This window comes from Leucoraja erinacea, chromosome 17 (assembly GCF_028641065.1).
Source record: "Leucoraja erinacea ecotype New England chromosome 17, Leri_hhj_1, whole genome shotgun sequence".
NCBI lineage: Eukaryota > Metazoa > Chordata > Chondrichthyes > Rajiformes > Rajidae > Leucoraja > Leucoraja erinaceus.
Window position 1 is genome coordinate 29479081 of NC_073393.1, and position 19924 is coordinate 29499004.

At 41.3% G+C, this 19924-nt stretch overlaps 1 protein-coding gene across 16 annotated transcripts in view; it reads right to left on the reverse strand.

Moving 5' to 3' along the window:
* Nucleotides 1–203: 203 nt before the first annotated feature.
* mthfsd (methenyltetrahydrofolate synthetase domain containing) overlaps nucleotides 204–19924 on the reverse strand; it is a 57109-nt gene continuing 37388 nt past the window's right edge. For 11 of the 16 annotated variants that reach the window (XM_055648894.1, XM_055648893.1, XM_055648900.1 and 8 more), the window contains 5 exons: nucleotides 18102–18215; nucleotides 11293–11383; nucleotides 9047–9159; nucleotides 3264–3389; nucleotides 204–844 (listed from right to left, as the gene is read on the reverse strand). In XM_055648894.1, the coding sequence (XP_055504869.1) occupies nucleotides 269–844; nucleotides 3264–3389; nucleotides 9047–9159; nucleotides 11293–11383; nucleotides 18102–18215 (1020 nt within the window). In that variant the 3' untranslated portion in view covers nucleotides 204–268. Of the gene's footprint in view, nucleotides 845–1933; nucleotides 2231–3263; nucleotides 3390–9046; nucleotides 9160–11292; nucleotides 11384–18101; nucleotides 18216–19924 lie in introns of those variants that run through there. The other 5 variants (XM_055648892.1, XM_055648897.1, XM_055648891.1 and 2 more) reach the window with 3 other exon arrangements.

The following is a 19924-nucleotide window of genomic DNA, read 5'->3' on the forward strand; positions in this document are numbered from 1 at the left end:
AAAATGTGTAAACTCCACACAGACAGGACCTGAGATCCGAATCGAGCCCGGGTCTCTGGCGCTGCAATGTAGCTGCTCTACCAGCTGCGCTACCATGCCGCCCATTTATTCTATTGACTATGTGAATTGAAAATGTCCCTTGATGTTTTTCCACCAAGGCAATACAAGCAATGACAATAAGCTGATTCCACTTTAATTAGACATCTGATTAAGAAACGTTATTTTTATTTTGCATTTAAAATTTTACATGAATATTTTTATTATGTGATCAGGTTAAAGACTGTCTGTTCACACGTGCATTTGTTTGACTTCTAAATCTGTTGTCTCCTTGGTGTTTGGCAAGTTCAACCCTAATTATACTCCCACTTACACTTAACCCTGCGAGTGAAGTTACAGCTGCTTCTGCAGTTATTTCATCTTTATAGTCAAGGAAAGCGCGGTGTTGAGCACCTTGCCAATTCAGACGCAGTGGAGCTACATTGTGATCTCTCAAAATATTCTTCAATTCACTGACTCTCAGACTTGGAGGTATGTTACCCATGTAAACTGCAGTAACTCTACTTGTGGCATTAGACTGAGCTTTTGTCTCACATTCTGTTTCTTCTTCACACTTATCACAACTCCCAGTCTTTTCAAATGGATCACTTTTAAGCCGTGTTGCATTTGCACTTTTCCTGGGCATCCTTTCACCAGAGAACTTCTGCAGTTCTTTTTCGTCAATGCACCTTTCATCCTTCAGAGCGACATCCTTGCCCTCTTGCTTTTCTCTGCAGTAAAAGGATTTGAGGATTGGAATTTTTTGCATCATCTCCAAATCCACCTGTCCCGAACAGAAAAGGAAAAACTGATAACAGGTTGTTTAAAGGGAGCACAATTTGTTCTTTGTGTCTCACAAATGTAACTTTGTGCTTCTGGTTTAAAGAGTTGAGAGGTCAGCAGCTAAAGCACGGCTAACATAATCAAAGGCTTGTCCCACCCTGGTCATTCCTTCTTCTCCCTGCTCTCGTCCAGCAGAAAGTACAGAAGCTTGAAAGCATGCACCACCAGTCTCAAGAACAGCTTCATTCCCTGTATTATCAGGCTTCTGAACAGTCCTTCCATAAGCCTGGGTACTGTCCCATTCACCTCTGCTCCATTATAGACATTCTGTTTATGGAACTGATCCACTACAATGCTGAGAATTATATTATGCATCCATTTATTTGACAATGATATGAGACTAGCCCCGGGGATTCATAATATTGCTGACACCATTTGCTTTTGTCCCAGGTGGGACAAGCCAAACCTGTTTCTCGGCTGCAAATGTGGGATCGTCCAACAGTTGAGCACTGCTTGTTGTGTGAAATGATTTTGCAGCTGAAACTGCAAGTATCACGGGTTAAAACTTATTCAAATCAATTGCTTGTAGACAAAAATGCTGGAGAAACTCAGCGGGTGAGACAGCATCTATGGAGCGAAGGAAATAGGCGACGATTCGGGTTGAGACCTTTCTTCAGACTGAGGTGGGGGGGTGGCGGGGGGACAGAAGAAAGGAAGAGGCAGAGACAGTGGGCTGAGTGAGAGCTGGGAAGGGAAGGGGAGGAGAAACCTGAAATTGGAGAAGTCAATGTTCATACCACTGTGGTGTAAGCTGCCCAAGCGAAATATGAGGTGCTGCTCCTCCAATTTACGGTGGGACTCACTCTGGCCATGGAGGAGGCCCAGGACAGAAAGGTCGGATTCGGAATGGGAGAGAGAGTTGAAGTGCTGAGCCACCAGGAGATCAGGTTGGTTATTGCGAACCGAGCGGAGGTGTTGGGCGAAGCGATCGCCAAGCCTACGGTTGGTCTCACCGATGTAGAGCAGCCTGTATGAACCTGTATGAACCTAATACCTGCCAGTCATTGTCATGCCCCTCCTCTCTTCCAACTTTCTTACCCCCCTCCCCGCTGCTGCTTCCCGCAAATCCTTAAATTTCCTTAAACCAGAGGTGAGCGCACTCAAGGGACCAATTGAGGTTACTCGGCTGTCGGAATTTAAGGATTTGTGGGAAGCGGCTGACATGAGCGAAGCCGGCAAGTGGCAGGTGACAGGTGTTCAATCGGAGAGCCCGCTCACCTACTGCCAGAGATGAGCGGCCCGCCCGGCAGAAGGCGCTGAAGTGGCAGTCGGTTCTGCTGTCGGGTCCCGGCGGCCGCTTGCAGTCACCCGAGCTGCCTCCCTCCCCGGAAGTGGCAGCTAGTTCTGCTGTCTGTGCCCGGAGCAATGCGGCAGCAGTCAGTGAGTCTGACATGATCTCCGACCCCCCTCCTTCTCAACACTCCTGCCCTCCCCGCAACTTTAACCCCTGGCACAGACTCTCCACACGCTGTGAAAGGAACTCTTCCTCCAATTGGTCCCTTGAATTAGTATTGTCATTCAATAAGATGACTACTGATTCAACTTGTCCCGGTGTGCTCCCGTTTTTCCCACTATCTCTCCAACTGCCTTCATTCTCTGTCCCCCACCCATTCAGTAATTACAAAATGAAGGAGATTTAGAAGCCTTGGGAAAATTGAATAGTTACTTATTTTTATTTTTTACAGAGAGAACACTCTGCGTATGCGCGGTTTAAGATTTTTTTTAAAAGCCGACTGACTGCCTACCTTGAGTAATTACTCATGGCACGTGCCTGGTCCAAACCAACTAGTGATCACCCCATACATTAGCACTATCCTACACACTAGGGATAATTTACAATGTTACCAAAGCCAATTAACCTGCAAACCTGGGTACACAAAAAAGCTGGAGAAACTCAGCGGGTGCAGCAGCATCTATGGAGCCCCATAGATGCTGCTGCACCCGCTGAGTTTCTCCAGCTTTTTTGTGTACCTTCGATTCTCCAGCATCTGCAGTTACTTCTTAAACCTGCAAACCTGTACGTTTTTGGAATGTGGGAGGAAACAGGTGCACCCGGAGAAAACCCACATGGTCACATGGAGGACGTACAAACTCTGTTCAGACAGTACCCGTAGTCAGGATCGAGCCCGGGTCTCTGGTGCTGTAAAGCAGTAGCCCTACCGCTGAGTACATTGGAGAAACTTGGAAAGTTGTTGGAGACAGAATGAAGGTGACATCACCCTTAAGAGGCTAATTACAAATTGGTTCAACTTGCAAATGAATGACAAATACAGGGATTTGTACATAGTGCAGAAAGACCATAGTCTTTCTGAATGGAGAGGAAAATATTTTTGGCAGAAGAAGAGAAAAAGGAACTGTGTAGGAAATGAATGAAGTTTGCAAACCTTTGACCATATAATTCCTTGAGGTTTGGAACGTTTACAATCGGTCGTGATCACTTGAGTAGGTGTAAGGATGTAGTCGACAATTAGATCATGGTTGTCCATCAACTCTTCTGGGATGTCCAGCAACTAGAAAAACAGAAGCATAGAAACTGTTGAAAGTTCTAGGCAAACTGTGCCTAAAAATGTGCCGAACGTTCAATAGATGCTACCAAGTGCTTTGCATATTATGTCACTTGTTCTACAGAGCCAAACTTGTTGCTGTTGGCATTTGGTCTGTATAACTGGAAAAAAAAACACCCTCTGGCACCCTCTCCGAACCAGGGAAATGCACTGTAACGGATGCCAAATGGCACCTTTAGCAATGAATGAATTAGAGGAAATGTTTAAGGATCCTTCTGCAAAGCAGCCTTATCCTCGTGTAAATATACATGCAGGTGTTTATTTTTTCAAAAACTTATTTAGAAATTAAACTCGTGTTTAAATGTTTACCTCGCCGATGATTGGCTTCCTGGTTGGGGCTGTTACTCTTGCACCATCTTCCTATGCTAAGCAGTGAAGCACACCACTTAATTCTGAGAGCTGCTGGGTTTTCCCTTCCATTAAGAGGTATCTCCCCAAGCCACTAAGATGCTCATAGATGCTTTTTATGTGCAAACACTAAAGCACCTGGAGGGAATAAACAAAATGGTCAAACTAGATCTTCTGATTTTTTTTTTCTCTGCCTGAATTCAAAATATGACCATTTTCAGTTCCATTGGCTTTCATATGACAACAGTTCATAGTACAAAGCACTTCTACCTCTGGGTCAGATTTTGTTAATTTATTCATTTATGGTACGGGTATATAATTGGTAAAGCCAGCATTTACTGCTCACCCCTAATTCCCCATGAGATGGTGTTTTTGGGGCAATCTTGAACCTTTGAACCTCTTCGAATGAAGAGACTTCACCCATAGTTTGCAGGAGTCACAGAGTAATTCTGAGGGACCGTGTGCTGCCTGAATGAATATACCATGGAATCAAATAAAAAATAATTTTGGGCAGCACGGTGGTGCTGCTGGTAGAGCTGCAGCCACACAGCACCACAGACCCGGGTTGAATCCTGACATTGGATGCTGTCTGTGTGGAGTTTACATTTTCTCCCTATCGCGTAGGTTTCTTCTAGGTGCTCCATTTCCTCCAACATCCCAAACACATGCGGGTTTGTAAGTTAATTGGCCTCTGGAAATTACCCCTACAGTGTTGGGAGAGGATCAGAAACATGTGTGAAAGGGTAATTGATGGATGGGCCGAAGAGCCTGCGTCCATGCTGCATCTCTAAACTAAACAGTGATGTCCCTCCAAGTCAGGATGGTGTACAAGTTGACAGTGTTGGGGGATATTCTGCAGTTGTCCCTGCATACCAGCTACCACTATCCTGCACAATGGTGGAATCAGATTTGAAAAGTGGTGTAAAAAAGTTTACATTGTTCCGGGCCAGAGGAATCGCCTTTAACTTTTCCTCTCGCTGACCTGATTCCTCACGAGTAGACCATATTGGCCCATAGGAGTGGAACAGTAGTGTAACGGTATAGTTGCTGCCTTACAGTGCCAGAGACCTGGGTTCGATCCTGACTATGGTTGCTGTCAGTATGGAGTTTGTACATGCTCTGTGACTGCATGGGTTTTCTCCGGGTCCTTCGGTTTCCTCCCACACTCCAAAGACTACATGTTTGTAGGTTAATTGACTTTGGTGAAATCGTAAATTGGCCCTGGTGTGTAGGATAGTGCTTGTGTACGGGGTGATCGCTGGTTGGCGCGGGCTCTGTGAGCCATAGGGCCTGTTTCTGCATGGCATCTCTAAAGTTTAAAGTCTAAAAGAAAGTCATAGTCTATGGTATGGGAATCAAGAACCAGAGGATATAGGTTTAAGGTGAGAGGGGAAAGAACTGATAGGAACCTTACAAGCAACTTTTTCCACTGTGGGTGGTGGGTTAATAAGGAATGAGCTGTCAGAGGAGGTAGTTGAGGCAGGTACTATAACAACATTTAAAAGACTTTTGGATAAGTACATGGATAGGAAATGTTTAGAGGGGTATGGGCCAAATGGGGGTGAATGGGACTAGCTTAAATAAGGCATCTTAGTTGGCATGGGTGAGTTGGGCTGTCTTTTCAAATATCCTGCAGTACATTGCATCCATGTGTGTATCTTCTCAATCTTCTCTGAACTCTAAAATGAACATTACGAGAGGAGTTGAGTATAGGAACAAAGAGGTCCTTCTACAGTTGTACAGGGCCCTGGTGATACCACACCTGGAGTATTGTATGCAATTTTGGTCTCCTAATTTGAGGAAGGACGTTCTTGCTATTGAGGGAGTGCAGCGTAGGTTCACGAGGTTAATTCCTGGGATGGCGGGACTGTCATATGATGAAAAAATGGAGCGACTGGGCTTGTATTCACTGGAATTTAGAAGGATGAGGGGGATCGCATAGAAACATGTAAAATTATTAAGGGATTGGACACGCTAGATGCAGGAAACATGTTCCCGATGTTGGGGGAGTCCAGAAACGGGGGCCACAGTTTAAGAATAAGGGGTAGGCCATTTGGAACTGAGTTGAGGAAAAACGTTTTCACACAGAGAGTTGTGAATTTGTGGAATTCTCTGCCTCAGAAGGCAGTGGAGGCCGATTCACTGGATGCATTAAAAAGAGAGTTAGACAGAGCTCTTAGGGCTAGCGGTATCAAGGGGTATGGGAGAAGGGAGGAACAGGGTACTGATTGTGGATGATCAGCCATTATCACATTGAATGGCCGTGCTGGCTCGAAGGGCCGAATGGCTTACTCCTGCACCTATTGTCTATGTATGTATCTAACAGGAATTCTTACATTAAAACAATCTGGATTATTTAAACAACAGGCACACTTTATTTAAAGTATTGGAGGATTAAAATTACTGTGGGTTGAATAGTGTAAGAATATTCAGCCCTTCATTCAGTTTATTGCCTCATGGAGAGATATGTTAAATTAGATCCCCTCCCATGGACCTAAAAATATTTGAAATTTTCAACATATATCTCTTATACTATAGTCATACAGTGTGGAAACAGGACCTTCAGCCCATCTTGCCCACACTGTCCAACATGTCCCATGTACACTAGATAGATACAACAAGCCTACACATTTTGCTGCTTCATTTACACTAGTCCCACTTTCCTGTGTTTAGCCCATATCCTTCTAAAACCTGTCCTGTCCCGTCTAATGGAATCTTAAACATTGCGATAGTCCCTCCTGTCTCAACTGCCTCCTCCGACGGCTTGTTTCATCCACACACCACCGTTTGTGTGAAATAGCTACCCCTCAGATTCCTGTTAAATCTTTCCCCCCTCGCCTTCATCTGATTACATTTTTAAAGTGCTTACAAGGTCTGCTTCCATTTGTGTATTTTGATTATGGATTTTCCTTCCAATGGAAACATTTTATCATGTTTAATTATTTATCATGTTTGAGGAATAGGGCATCTTAGTTGGCATGGGTGAACATTTAATGTTTAATTAAAACTCTTCTTAATTTTTTAATGCTTCCATCAAATTTATCCTTAACATCTGTTCAATTGCCTATAATCACAGTTTCCATCGTCTTTCCACGTAACTGAAATCCTTTAGCATTTAACTCAGCCATTGTCATGAAATCATTCAGTCCTCATAACGGAACTTGGATTTTAATTTTCCTTTCTGAACCTTGTTACCAAATCCCGTGATATTAAAATATAGATTTTGAAATGAGACATTACTCATAGAATATTTCACAAAATGCCCAAAATGCATAGGTGGTTGATCAACAACTAAAACAGGCAGGTTAATGTTCTAAGTGTTGCATTTCAATAGAACAGAATGTCCCGCTATCCACTCACAGTATTTTCAGTTTTTATTTCAAATTTCACCATTTGTGGTTTTATTTTTCCTCTGCAGTAGCTCATATTTATTTTTCCAAGTTGAAAAGAAAATATTCTATTGATGGCCTCAGTCACAACACCATTTACAGCACTGCCCATTTGCAAAAGTTGATTCGCACAGTAGTCCAAGTTGGATTGGGTGCCAATTGATGGAATATTTCGGTTTGACACATTGGGGAAAACTGCACTATATACATTTAAAGTGTATAAAAGCAGGAATGGGCTGGATGCTTTTTCAAAAGGGTATTGAGGGTCTGGAAAGCATTGCTGGTTCATGTGGTGGTTTCTAACTCTCTGTATGCCTTTTAGAGGAAGCTGGAGGAGTGTTTGGCTGGGCAATGTATTGCATCATGTTGAAGGTGAATGGATTAACAGTTAAGGCACATTTGGTCAATGTGATCTCCTGGATTGGTTTCAATAGCCTGATGGGGTCGTGCAGACATTTCCCAGATTCCACCCACTGCCTCTACCCCTTTATTAGCTTTGGTTCTCTGCTGGTTTCAGGTCTTTCCCAGGAGATTTCATGGCTGTGGGTGTGAAGTGGAAGCATCCAGGAATAAGAGCAAGGCACTTAATGAAGCAGTCGTTATTTTACTGCCATTTTCGTATGATTCATATATTTAAGTCCCTTCTGTTCAATTACAGATTTTGAGATTAGTATTAACTAGACCAAGTGCAGACCCGTTGGGTCTGCTCCCCCAATGGTGTGATCCCCCAACCCAATATTCCACCATGCACCCGTCTCCTCCAATGGAACTGAAGCCGTTCTCAAAAGTAAGATTCCAGCACTGCCCTGCCTCTTTAAAAAAAATCCATTGACACCTCCCCTGCCTGCTGCAGCAGTGAAAAGTTCAGTGTTCCTGTCTTGCAACTTTGTTTCGAAGTGTGTTGGAAGCTGATAGGAAGGAGCAGCCGTCAACGAATCAAAAGGCAGGAAGGGATCCGTATTGCAGGCGGACGGATTTGAGTTTTATATATTAATAGATGATAGGGTTCACCTTATTAATTTTAAACTTGATTTTAGACTTTAGAGATACAGCGCAGAAACATGCTCTTCGGCTCACCGAGTCCGCGCTGACCAGCGATCACCCAGTACATTGACATCACCCTATATACTAGGGACAATTGACAAATGTACAATGTCAATTAACCTCCAAAAATGTAAAGGGCCTGTCCCACTTTCACAACCTAATTCACGACCTTTTTTATTCATGGACATTTTTCATCATGCCGAAAAACGCCCCGACCTACATGATGCCACGAGTACCTACGACTAGCATCACGACCTACCTACGACCTCGTGACGACCATGCTGCGAGTAAGAGTCAAGGGCAAACTCAGCAGAGGTTGTGAATTAGGTTGTGAAAGTGGGACAGGCCCTTAAGGCAGCAGTTCTACCGCTTTGCCACTTTGCCACTCACAATTTTTTACCTATTATATCCAATGTAAATAGGTGGCACAGTGGCACAAGGGTGGCACTGCTGCCTCAAAGCATCAAAGACCTGGGATCCATCCTGACTTTGGGTGTTGACTGGTATTTTCAATTGTGACCACGTGCGTTTCCTCTGGGTGCTCCGGTTTCATCCCACATCCAAAAGACGTGTGGGTTGGCAGGTTAATTGGCCTCTGTAAATTGCCCCTGGTGTGTGGGGAGTGTGTGAGAAAGTGGGCTAACATAGAACTAGTGAGAATGGACAATTAATGGTCAATGTGGACCGTGGGCCACAGGGTTTGTTTCATGCCGTATCTCTAAAGCCAACACCAGATGCATTTGACCTTTTTTTTCCAACAGATCTAAACAAAATAATGCCTCGATGTTTCACCTCACATTCTCTTATACTTGTTTAACAAACCTGGCAGTCATGGACTGTGGTAACAACAACTGTTTTCTCATCGATGCTCCCCATTGATACCATCATGGCATATTCCAAGTCAGCAAATCCCTCTCCTTTTCCAATTCTCCAGCCTTGAGATTAAATGAAAACTGCATGTTAAGAATATTCCAAAATAAAAGGAAAATAGATGGACAATGCTGAAGCCCTATACATTATTATACATATTAGATGCAAGAAGTCAAAGGTGTGGTACGTCCTTTACAAAACACATACAAAATTGGTTAAACATGGCTAAAGGAGTTATTTATTTACAAACTTTGGCTCCATATGTAGCCGCCAGGCTTTAGCTTTAAACTCTATAAACATGAGCTCAATTAAATTATATCATATCCTTGCTTCTTCACATCAACTCTAATTCATAAAGGACCACTGAAGATGGTGGCATTGTTGTCATTGGCCATTTTCATCACCCAATCTACCTATGTTGCCGCTTTTGGGAATCTGGGAACTTAAGCAGCAAGGTCCCTGAACCCCCAAAGTCCTGTTCATCATCATTCCTTAGTGATCTAATATTTACTGAATGTGTCTGGACCATATTTGCCTTCACAAAATGCACCACCTCACACTTGTTGGGATTATATTTCATCAGCCAATGCTCTGCCCAATCTTCCATCTGACAACTTTCCTTGCTTTCTACAACACCTGGAGCCGTAAGGAACTGCAGTTGCTAGTTTACAGAAGAAGACACAACATGCTGGTGTCACTCAGTGGGTCAGTCAGCATCTCCGGAGAACATAGATTGGTGGAGTTTTGGATCGGTACCCTTCTTCAGACTGTTCGGTCCAAACCTAAATCTCCACCTATCCGTGTTCTCTTGAGATGCTGACTGACCTACTGAGTTACTCCAACACTTTGCTTTTTTTAAAATCTTTCCTCCTACTTGGCATTTCTTACGTTCTCACGATTAAGTAAGACTTACATTATGAGGAAAAATTTGAGTAAAAGGATCCATACTCTGGAGTTTGCAAGGATGAGGTTGACCACATTGAACCATGTAAGATTCTGAAGGAGCCAGAGAGACTAGATATTTGAAGTATGTTAGATGATACTAGGGAATCTAGAAATAGCGAGTAAACTCTCAAGATAAAGTATCCACCTGCCATTTAAATGAAGCACAAATGGAAATTACTGGAATTCCTTAATTCCAGAGAATTATTTAATTTTTAAATTTGTTTTTATAGATACAACGCGGAAACAGACCCTTCGGCCCACCGTGCCTGCACCAACAGCGATCCCTGTACATTAACACTATTCTACACACACTAGGGACAGTTTACACTTATACCAAGTATACAAACCCAAACCAATTAAACTACAAACCTGTACATCTTTGGAATGTGGGAGGAAACCGAAGATCTCAGAGAAAACCCACGCGGCCATGGGGAAAATGTACAATTTTGGATACTTGAGTCTACCAACCCAAGTTTCACAAAGATTTTGGTGAAATCAAAGATTATTAAGTTCAAGCAGAAGAGCAAAATAGCCACAATTTCACTGAATGTCACAACAAGCTGAGGAGCTATAGCAGAGCCTTCTCCTCCACAATTTCTCCAATTCTTACATTCAAGTGACCCTATACACATTTGCCAAGAAGACCAACCTGTAGAATTGCTCCCGATTGCTGCATGACTACTTTTCTCTGTTTCTTCAAAACTCTTCATGAAACCAACCTCTTTCACCAAGACTTTGATCATCTCTCCTAATACTTCTTTCTACGGTTTGGTGCTAAGTTTAGACTTTGTCTTACAGTCATAGGGTCATACAGCATGGTAACAGGCCCTTCGGCCCAACTTGCCCATGCTGACCAAGATTCCCCATCTACACCAGTTCCACCTGCCCGCATTTAGCCCATATCCCTCTAAACCTTTCCTATCCATCTACCTGTCCAAATGTCTGTTAAATGTTGTTATACTGTAGTACCTGCCTCAACTACCTCCTCTGGCAGCACATGTGAAAAATTTCCCCTCAGGTTCCTATTAAATCTTTTACCTTAAACTTACATCCCCTGGTTCTTGACTCACCTACTCTGTCTTCATTGAGATCATTTCTCAATGAAGCTCGTTGATGTATTTTGTTATGTTAGTTAAACAAATAAATGCTAAATAAATGCAATTTATTGATACTAAAAATCTTTATCGGTGTCATACTGCAACATAACTAAAAAATTGCAAGTGTATATTTTAAATTCACATTCTAAAAGTTACCGTTCTTGGATACAGCCACGGAACCCACCACAACCAGGTCTATGTGAACCTTTGCATCAAGTTGTACAGGTACACTGAAATCCTTCACTCCCTGGAGAATAGGAAATAAATAATACAGATGAGATTGCTTACTAACTATCAAAATACGGACAGAAAAGTAGGTTTTACATCATGTCCTTGTTATATCTAAAGCACGTTATCCACAGTGACTACATTTCAAAAATACTTCAATAGCAAAAAACTGAAGAGTCTGGAAATCTCAAATATAAACAGGAAATGCTGCAGGTCGGGCAACTTGCCCGTAGAGAGGAAATGTCAATGTCAAAGGCTGTTAACTTTCTCTGCTTAAATGATGAATGTCCTTATTGGGTGTAGAGAACTTCATGATCTCCTGGGGTTATGAAAATCACTTCATAGAAATCCAAGATTTTCATATTTAAAGTTTATCATAACAACTTCAAAAGATACTATTTTACAATTTTTTTAGTTTATTTAGTCGGAAGTGGTCTTTTTTTCTCCACCATTCTTTAAGGTAGAGATACACCAAGGAAGCCTATATAAGAAAAAATCTACTGCAAAATTCCTCAATGGTGGAATGAACTGGCCATTATTTTTTTTCTCACCATATGGAATTGAATATTGAATGCAGCACAGGGGCAGGCCATTTGGCCTACAATGCCCATGCCAAACATAATGCTAAGCTAAACTAATTTCCTCTGTGTACATGTGATCCATATCCCTCCATTCCTTGCATATCTATGTGCCTATTTAATAGCCTCTTAAATGGCAGTATCATGTCTACTGCCACCGCTGTCCCTGGCAGTATGTTTCAGGCACCCACTGCCCTTTGTGTGAAAAATACTTGCCCAGTACATCACCTATCAGCTTTCAACCTCTGACCTTAAAGCTGTGCCCTCTAGTCCTTGGCATTTCAACCCTGGGGGAAAAAAAGATTCTGACTGTCTACCCTTTGTATACCTCTCGAAATTTTACAAACTTCTAACATGTCTCACCTCAGCCTCCGCCACTCCAGAGAAAACAATCCAAGTTTGTCCAACATCTCCTTATACTGTAGCTAATACTGCCAGTCAAAGGCAGCATCCTGGTAAATGTCTTCTGCAAAATTGCTACTTGGTTCAAATCTTAGATTATGCTTACTCAAACCAGGGTCAGAAAGTAGAATTACTCCAAGTTGCTTCATCTGCCCAGGGCTGGTATGAAAATCTCCCATAGGCTGAGGAACAACTATTCCTAAGTAAGCACATGTATGGTCAGCAGATAAGAAATTAATTACAGAGAATTTACAGCATTAGTGTTTATAAACTATGCTAGCCCCCTTCTACCTCGAAATGAGGTAAACATATTGTCATATTACTTTTTACATTTATATATTTGCATAGTTTCCCCATGAGTACATTTATGTTGTTCGTTTGCAATCCTTTTGGTAACTCTATCAGTCTATTCAGCTTCTGGATGTTTCTCTTACATTTTTAGCTTGAATTCTTATCATGACCTTATGGCTCTATTTTTCACATAGATAACAGGAGAACACAGTAACCGGCCCTTCAGCCCACAATATTTGTGCCAAACATGATGCCTGGGAACTGCTCACATCTGCCACCACCACCCCTGGCAATGTATCCCAGGCCTCCACTACTTTCTGTGTGAAAAACTTTCCCCGCACATTTCCATAAAACTTTTCCCCTCTTACCTTATTGCTAAAGTCTCTAGTATTAGACATTATCACCATGGGGGAAAAAGGTTTTGCCTGTCTACCCTGTTTATGCCTCTCACAATGTTGTATACATCTGTCAGATCTCCCCTCAACTCCAGATGTTCCAGACAGAAAAGTGGACTATCTTGTTGGAAATAATGGCCAAGGAAATTGAACTGCTCCCTGAATATCCGTTTTGGTCTTCAGACTTTCACAGCACACTTTTTTTGTACATTTGCCATCTCATGTTGTTGAGCATGTAAAGAAAAAAATGGCATCCAGGAGTCCAGGAGCAAGACAGGGTCATTAATTGGGTTCTGATCAGAGGGAACAACAATGGAGATGACCAGTTTCCATGTGTGTGCGGAAAGAGTGTGATGTGTGGTTTGGAAGATCTGTGTACACAGGGATTCAGGGATGAGATAGGTTGGTGTTTATTTACCATGGGAAGGTTTATCCTCCTAAAGTAAGTAAATGACTTTTCTAAGGTTGTTCCAGCCTGGAATATATTTTTCTTTAGGATGGAGGCAAGCACAGTGTAAATACTGGGTGTGATCTATCATAGTTTTCTACACAAATGTGACCACAGACAAGATCAGGCTTGTCACATTTAGTGAAATTTTCTGTCAACTGCCAGATGCAAATTGCAGCCAAGTTGGGAGAGGACTGACCGCACCTTGATGTCGTGCAGGGAGAAAAATTTCGCAAATGATCAAAAGAGGAAGCGAGTGGGTGAATACTAATGACGATAAGCTGGTCACCTATCCAATAGTGCTTTATTGTTACGTATACCTACGTACAGTGAAATTCCTTTTTTCTGCATACCGTTCAGTAAAAATCTTACTCCACATAGGCACAATCATGCTTAAGTACAAAAGTATAGGAACAGTAGATGGAATATTTTATTGTCACATGTGACAAGGCACAGTGAAATTCTTTGTTTGCATACCCAAGGTATGCAAATAGTGGCCACCTACAGCGCTGAACAAAGTCCGCTGCTCCTCCTTTGTTCTCTCCCCCCCCCCCCCCCCCCCCACAGTGGACCCGCACACTGGGTCCTCCATTGTTCTTCCCCCTCCCTCACGGCAGATTTCACTCGGAACACAAGAGTCGACACATTTCCAGTTCAAGTTCAGAGTTGTTAAATACGTTAACATCTCAACTTGCCTGCAAAGGCCAGGAAAATATGTTTTCCATGCAAATCCACCAAGATGGTGTAAGTTACTAAACCAAAGCCACATCTTGTAGTCAAGTTCTAATACCATTAATTTGAAGAGAGTTCCCTAGATTCCTGGTCAATATTTATTCCTAAAGCAGCAACACCAAGAACACTGGTGATTGATACATTGCTGTCAGTGGGACATTCTCTACACAGAGTAACATCCATTTGCATAAACAGCATCACCAAAAAATATATTTCAGTAATTAAAGGGCATTAACATTGTCCTGATATTGTGAGATTTGTTGGATAAATACGTCTTATTTTACATAAATAACTATCTCTCCTGTTGAGACCTTGCGTATAATGAGGGTTTGGATTTTTTGGGTAGGTTCAGAGCTTCTCTTTCAGATTTAATTAGAAAAATCAGGCATTTTTGTTTATAAAAATCTCCCATCAAGATACTTATCAATTATCAACCTCTATTAAGAGCAAATAACAATAGCAACATGTGCATATTCAAAGTATGTAGCATTAACATTTACCATTATCTATGCTACTTTTAGTTTGAGTTTAGTTTATTGTCATGTGTACTGAGGTACGTTGAAAAGCATTTGTTGTGTGCAATCCAGTCAGCAGAAAGCAATACATGATTACAATGGAGACATTTCCAGTGCATAGGTACATGATAAGGGAATAACATTTAATGTATGCTAATGCCCGCAAAATCTGATCAAGGATAGTCCAAGGGTCACCACTGAGGTAGATAGTTGTTCAGCAAGAGTATTAACAGCAACAGCAACATAGTATTTCCAAAACAAGGAGATTAGTCAGTATTCTACGACATGTGCAATTTGAAAGTCACATACAGCATTCGTACAAAAATAATGAAACAAAAAGTGTAAATTCTGCACGATTACTTCATTACTGGCAAAATGTTTTACTGGTGAAATATCTTTTCATCTAGTGCATCATAAATGTTTTCTGTATTTTATTGGTTACAATTTCAATCTCTAATAATAATTCCAATTTATAATGAGCTTTCCTTTACTGATTACCTTCCTCTGGTTGACGTAAAATGACAGACTGAAAATTTAAAGAACTGTCAACAATATAATCTTCGAGATTTTTCCACAGGCAACATTGATTCAACAGCCAGTTGAAAGCCTTTCCAAATATAAGTGCACCTGTTAGCAGGTAAACGTGTAACCCAGTAATAATGCACAGACAGTTGAATCTTCGCCTCAAAACAAATGAATTTTATTTCACTCGACCTTATGATAATTGTAAATGCACTGTGAAAACTTGTAATCATTCCAAGTCAACCCCATTTCCAAATGTCTCTAATTAACGGCCCTAATCATCAGAGAAACAGAAAAAAAAGAACTTAAATATTAACTTCACTTCATTGAGTTTTGAACAAAAAGACTTGTTTCCTTTAATAGGTGGTTACTGGACCAAGGAGTTAACCTTTTATAATGGAACCCTTGTGATAGAGTCACTGGTATTGTTACACCAAGATGTGTGACCACAATACTAAATCTAAGTGGATTCTCTGCACGTTTTTTCCATGTTCCCTTCTCAGTTCATTCATTAACAGTTCATATCCTGTCACAGCAACAATTTTTAAATGGGTGGTGACTCCTTAACTTCTTCCTCATTTAAAGGCAGCATCGTTTGTGTCCGCTCATTTATTCCCTGCCTGATCTCAAATCAAAGTGATGACTATTTCAAACTCTCCCCATTTCCACATTACTTGAGGAGCCAATCTTTAACTTGCTGTTAATATTTGCAGGCCTGCCTGTTTGTAAGCAGCAGCAGTGGCTGCACTGGAAAGAAACACTAGATGGTGCTCCAGTGCTTGTGGAGCCTCAAGTAGAAATATCCCCATCAAGTCAAAAGGCAACAATTGCACGGCCATGAAAAAGTCTTTTGAATTCGGGTATCATAACACAGCCAACTGTTATCGTATGAAGATATCTAAGAAAAATATAGAAGACAGAAAGGACCGCCCAGAGTTTTTACGCAGGCTCCTCTTTTGAACAGTTAGGTCATGTTTACCCAAAGTTCATAACTTTGATTTCGCAGTTAGGTACGTCGAAAAATGGAAATGGTTGTTACTTTGGTCAATTCAGAACCCTGTCAAAGAGCTACCGGTAAGCCCTGTTTTCTTGGCAAAGGAAAAAGGTCAGTTTTCAAACTTTTCCATGTGTATATTTGTCCGATGGCAAAACTATGGACTAAACCAAGGAACCAGTGCAAGCATCAACTGAAAAAAATAATCCAAACCGATCAATGGACTCCTTATCTTAGAACTTAATCGGCCATTCTCTGTCCTAACGTTTGGAAATTTTTGATCAAAAAACGGAGTTTCCTAACTTTGGAACACTCACTAATGCATTAACACACCCTCACGCCGACACAGATGGGTTTAAGAGTGCTTGTGGCAAATGGAGACATTTGTAGAATTTGGTGCAGATATGCAAGAGAGAGGATGAGAAAGCCATGCTATAATTAAGCCTGCCAGTACTTCGTTAAGATTGCATCTCACATTTTGTCTTTTTATCTCTGGCCTTTGTCCAACTACTTGCCAATCTAAACAAAACTCTCACCTGTATCCACCCATCACTTGCCAGACTTTGCCCACCCCCACCTCTCTTCCAGCTTTCTCCCCTCCCCCACTACAATCAGCATGATGAATGGTCTCAACCAGTAACGTCTCCTATCCATTTTGTCCAGTGGGTTAGTGAGTGTTCCAAGGTTTGGAAACCCAGTTTTTTGATCAGAAATTTCCAAATGTTCCAAACTGACCGATTAAGTTCTAAGATAATGAGTCCATTGATTGGTTTGGATTAAGTTTTTCAGTTGATGCTTGCACTAGTTCCTTGGCCCACTAAATTACTCCAGCACATTGTGTCTATTTTTGAAAGCAAGTCGGCGACAAGTATCCTGTATGCATTTCCATGCCTGATTCCATCCTCTCACAGTCTCCAAAAAAAACCCATTTATCCCAAATGACACATAAATCAGTTGCCTGGTTCATAACTGATGGAGGATTTAAGTGGAAAAGATGTTTGTTGGATTATAATGGGTCTTTAGACTTTAGGGATACAGAGCAGAAACAGAACCTTCAGCCCACCATGCCAACCAGCGATCACCCTGTACACTAACACTATCCTACACACTAGGGACAATTGTATAACTTACACAAGCCAAATAACCTAAAAACCTGTACGTCTTTAGTGTGGGGGAGGAAGCTACATGGCCACAGGGAAAACGTACAAATTCCGTGCTGACAGTACCCGTAGACAAGATCAAACGCATGTCTCTGGCACTGCAAGGCAGCAATTCTACCGCTACACCATTGTGCCGTCCCTCGTGGTAGGTCATGAGGGAAGATTTAGGTCATGGTAAGACTTGGAGTATTATGTACAAATTGTGTTCCTGAATCCATGAAAGCCAATATTCATGTAGAGGGGATACAGCAAATATTCACCAAGCTGCTTCTTACTGACCAGGTAGGGCAGGTGTCAACATTCTAAAGATTGGAAGAATGGGATCTGACCTCATTGAAACCTCCAAAATTTGTCAAAGGTTTCTCAGGCTTTCCTCTGGCTGAGGAGCACAAAACAATGTGCCGCAGTCTTTGTATAAGTCTTAGGCCATGTGGGACCGAAATAGATTGTCTTGCTCAAAGGGCAGCGGACACTTGGAAGTCTCAACTCCAGAAAGCTTCAGACTCAATTATTGACTGAAATCAAAATATTTTTGTATAATTGACAAATTGTGGGACCTGGGGGTAGGGCACAAGAATCAATGAGGTAGATCTTATTAAATAGCAGAGCAAGCTCAAAACGACTACTCCTGCTCCAAATTCAAATCTTTTCACAATCTAGGCGTACTTGAAACAACCATATTTATTAACGATATGCGCACCTGAGCAGTAGAACACACTCTTATTATTTCCTTTGCGGCCCCAGGAGGTGGAACTATTTTGTTAAACAGTCCTTTTCTCAGTCGAGGTGTTGGGACTAACAATGTTTTTCTAGCCTGAAGAAGTAAAGAAAACACGACTTACTCACGGACACAAATACCTCGATGAATGTCTTGTCATACTGCCCCTCAAAGATTACATGACTTTACCAGACCTTTCATATTAACATTAAAAATCTGAGATCGTCAATATTTCTGCTTACTTTACATTTCAAAATGTATTTTTCTGCATCCTCCCACAAATAATACATATTCACACGATAACAGCTATAATTTTTTATTTGTTTGTGAACATTTCATTTTGTTTTACAATTTACTTTTTCTGCGTGACATAATTGGACTGGTGTATAAATCTAAAACCTCCAGTAATTCAGCCTTTGGTATTATTTTTGAGATTGTGCTTCATGAGCATTAATAGGCTACTTCACTGACTTGGCAACAGTACAAAACTAGTTGTTGCCTAGAAGGGCCACTGAAAGATTATTGGAGGGAATGGTAATGCCACAACTGCAGTTGTCTGCTTTAACCTTTTGAATTTAGTATAGTTTAGTTTATTGTCACGTGTACCAAGATACAGTGAAAAGCTTTTGTTGCGTGATAACCATTCAGCGGAAAGACAATGCCTGATTAGAATTGAGCCATCCATTGTGTACAGATATATGATAAAGGGAATGACGTTTAGTGCAAGATAAAGTCCAGTAAAGTCCGATTAAATATAGTCAGAGGGTCTTCAATTAGGTAGATAGTAGCTCAGGACCGCTCTCTAGTTGATAGGGATGGTTCAGTTGCCTGATAACAGCAGGGAAGAAACTGTCCCTGAATGTGGAGGTATGCGTTTTCACACTTCTGTACCTCTTACCTGATGGGAGAGGGAAGAATAGGGAGTGGACGGGGTGAGACTCATCCTTGATTATACTGGTGGCCTTGCTGAGGCAGCACAAGGTGCAAATTGAGTCAATGGAAGGGATGATGGTTTGGGTGATGCTTTTCTTACTGCTTTTTAATTTAATTAAAAAGATAAACGGTAACATTAGTTTAAAGAAATTAAGGTGATCTGCCAAACATACAGAAATAGTAGTCATGAATGGTGATTAAATTCATAAGGCAATCGGACAAGTGTGAAGTGAGGGATTTTGATAACTTGAATAGGCTAGAACACACAAAAAGGAGAATAGATAGGTGTTCCATATCTAATCATACTCCTGTGTACAGTGACATATGTTGGTGTGAGATATGTTGGTGTATGTTGTATGTATGTGTTTGCAAGTGCACAGGGCTATGGACTTTTCCAGTGATCACATTGGTGTGTTCAAGTTATGTGCAGTCGAATGTATTGGTGTTTTATTGAGAAGGACTATGATGGTTACATGATTTAATATAAATAACAATTTAAAAAAACGAGGACAAAATAGACTGACGAGTTACAATAACTTCTCCCACAAACTGCACTTATACCAGACATTTGTCCTATAATCTCAAAGCAATGGGAAATCTCACTGGCAAACGATTAACACTAACCGACAGTTTCTCGAGTCTCTCTCTGTTGTTCTTTACCTCCCCTTTAGTAACCATTTAACTCTCCATAACTGTATTTGCCTTAATATATGCACCAGCATGTTTTTTATGCAAGCAAACAAGATACTGCACACTCCCAGCAATAACCTCTATTTCCACTATGCATAATAAATTGCAAATGCAAACTGCTTACATTGCAAACTGCTTACAGCCAAAGTGCAATACCACCATCAGATTTAATTAAGCTTATT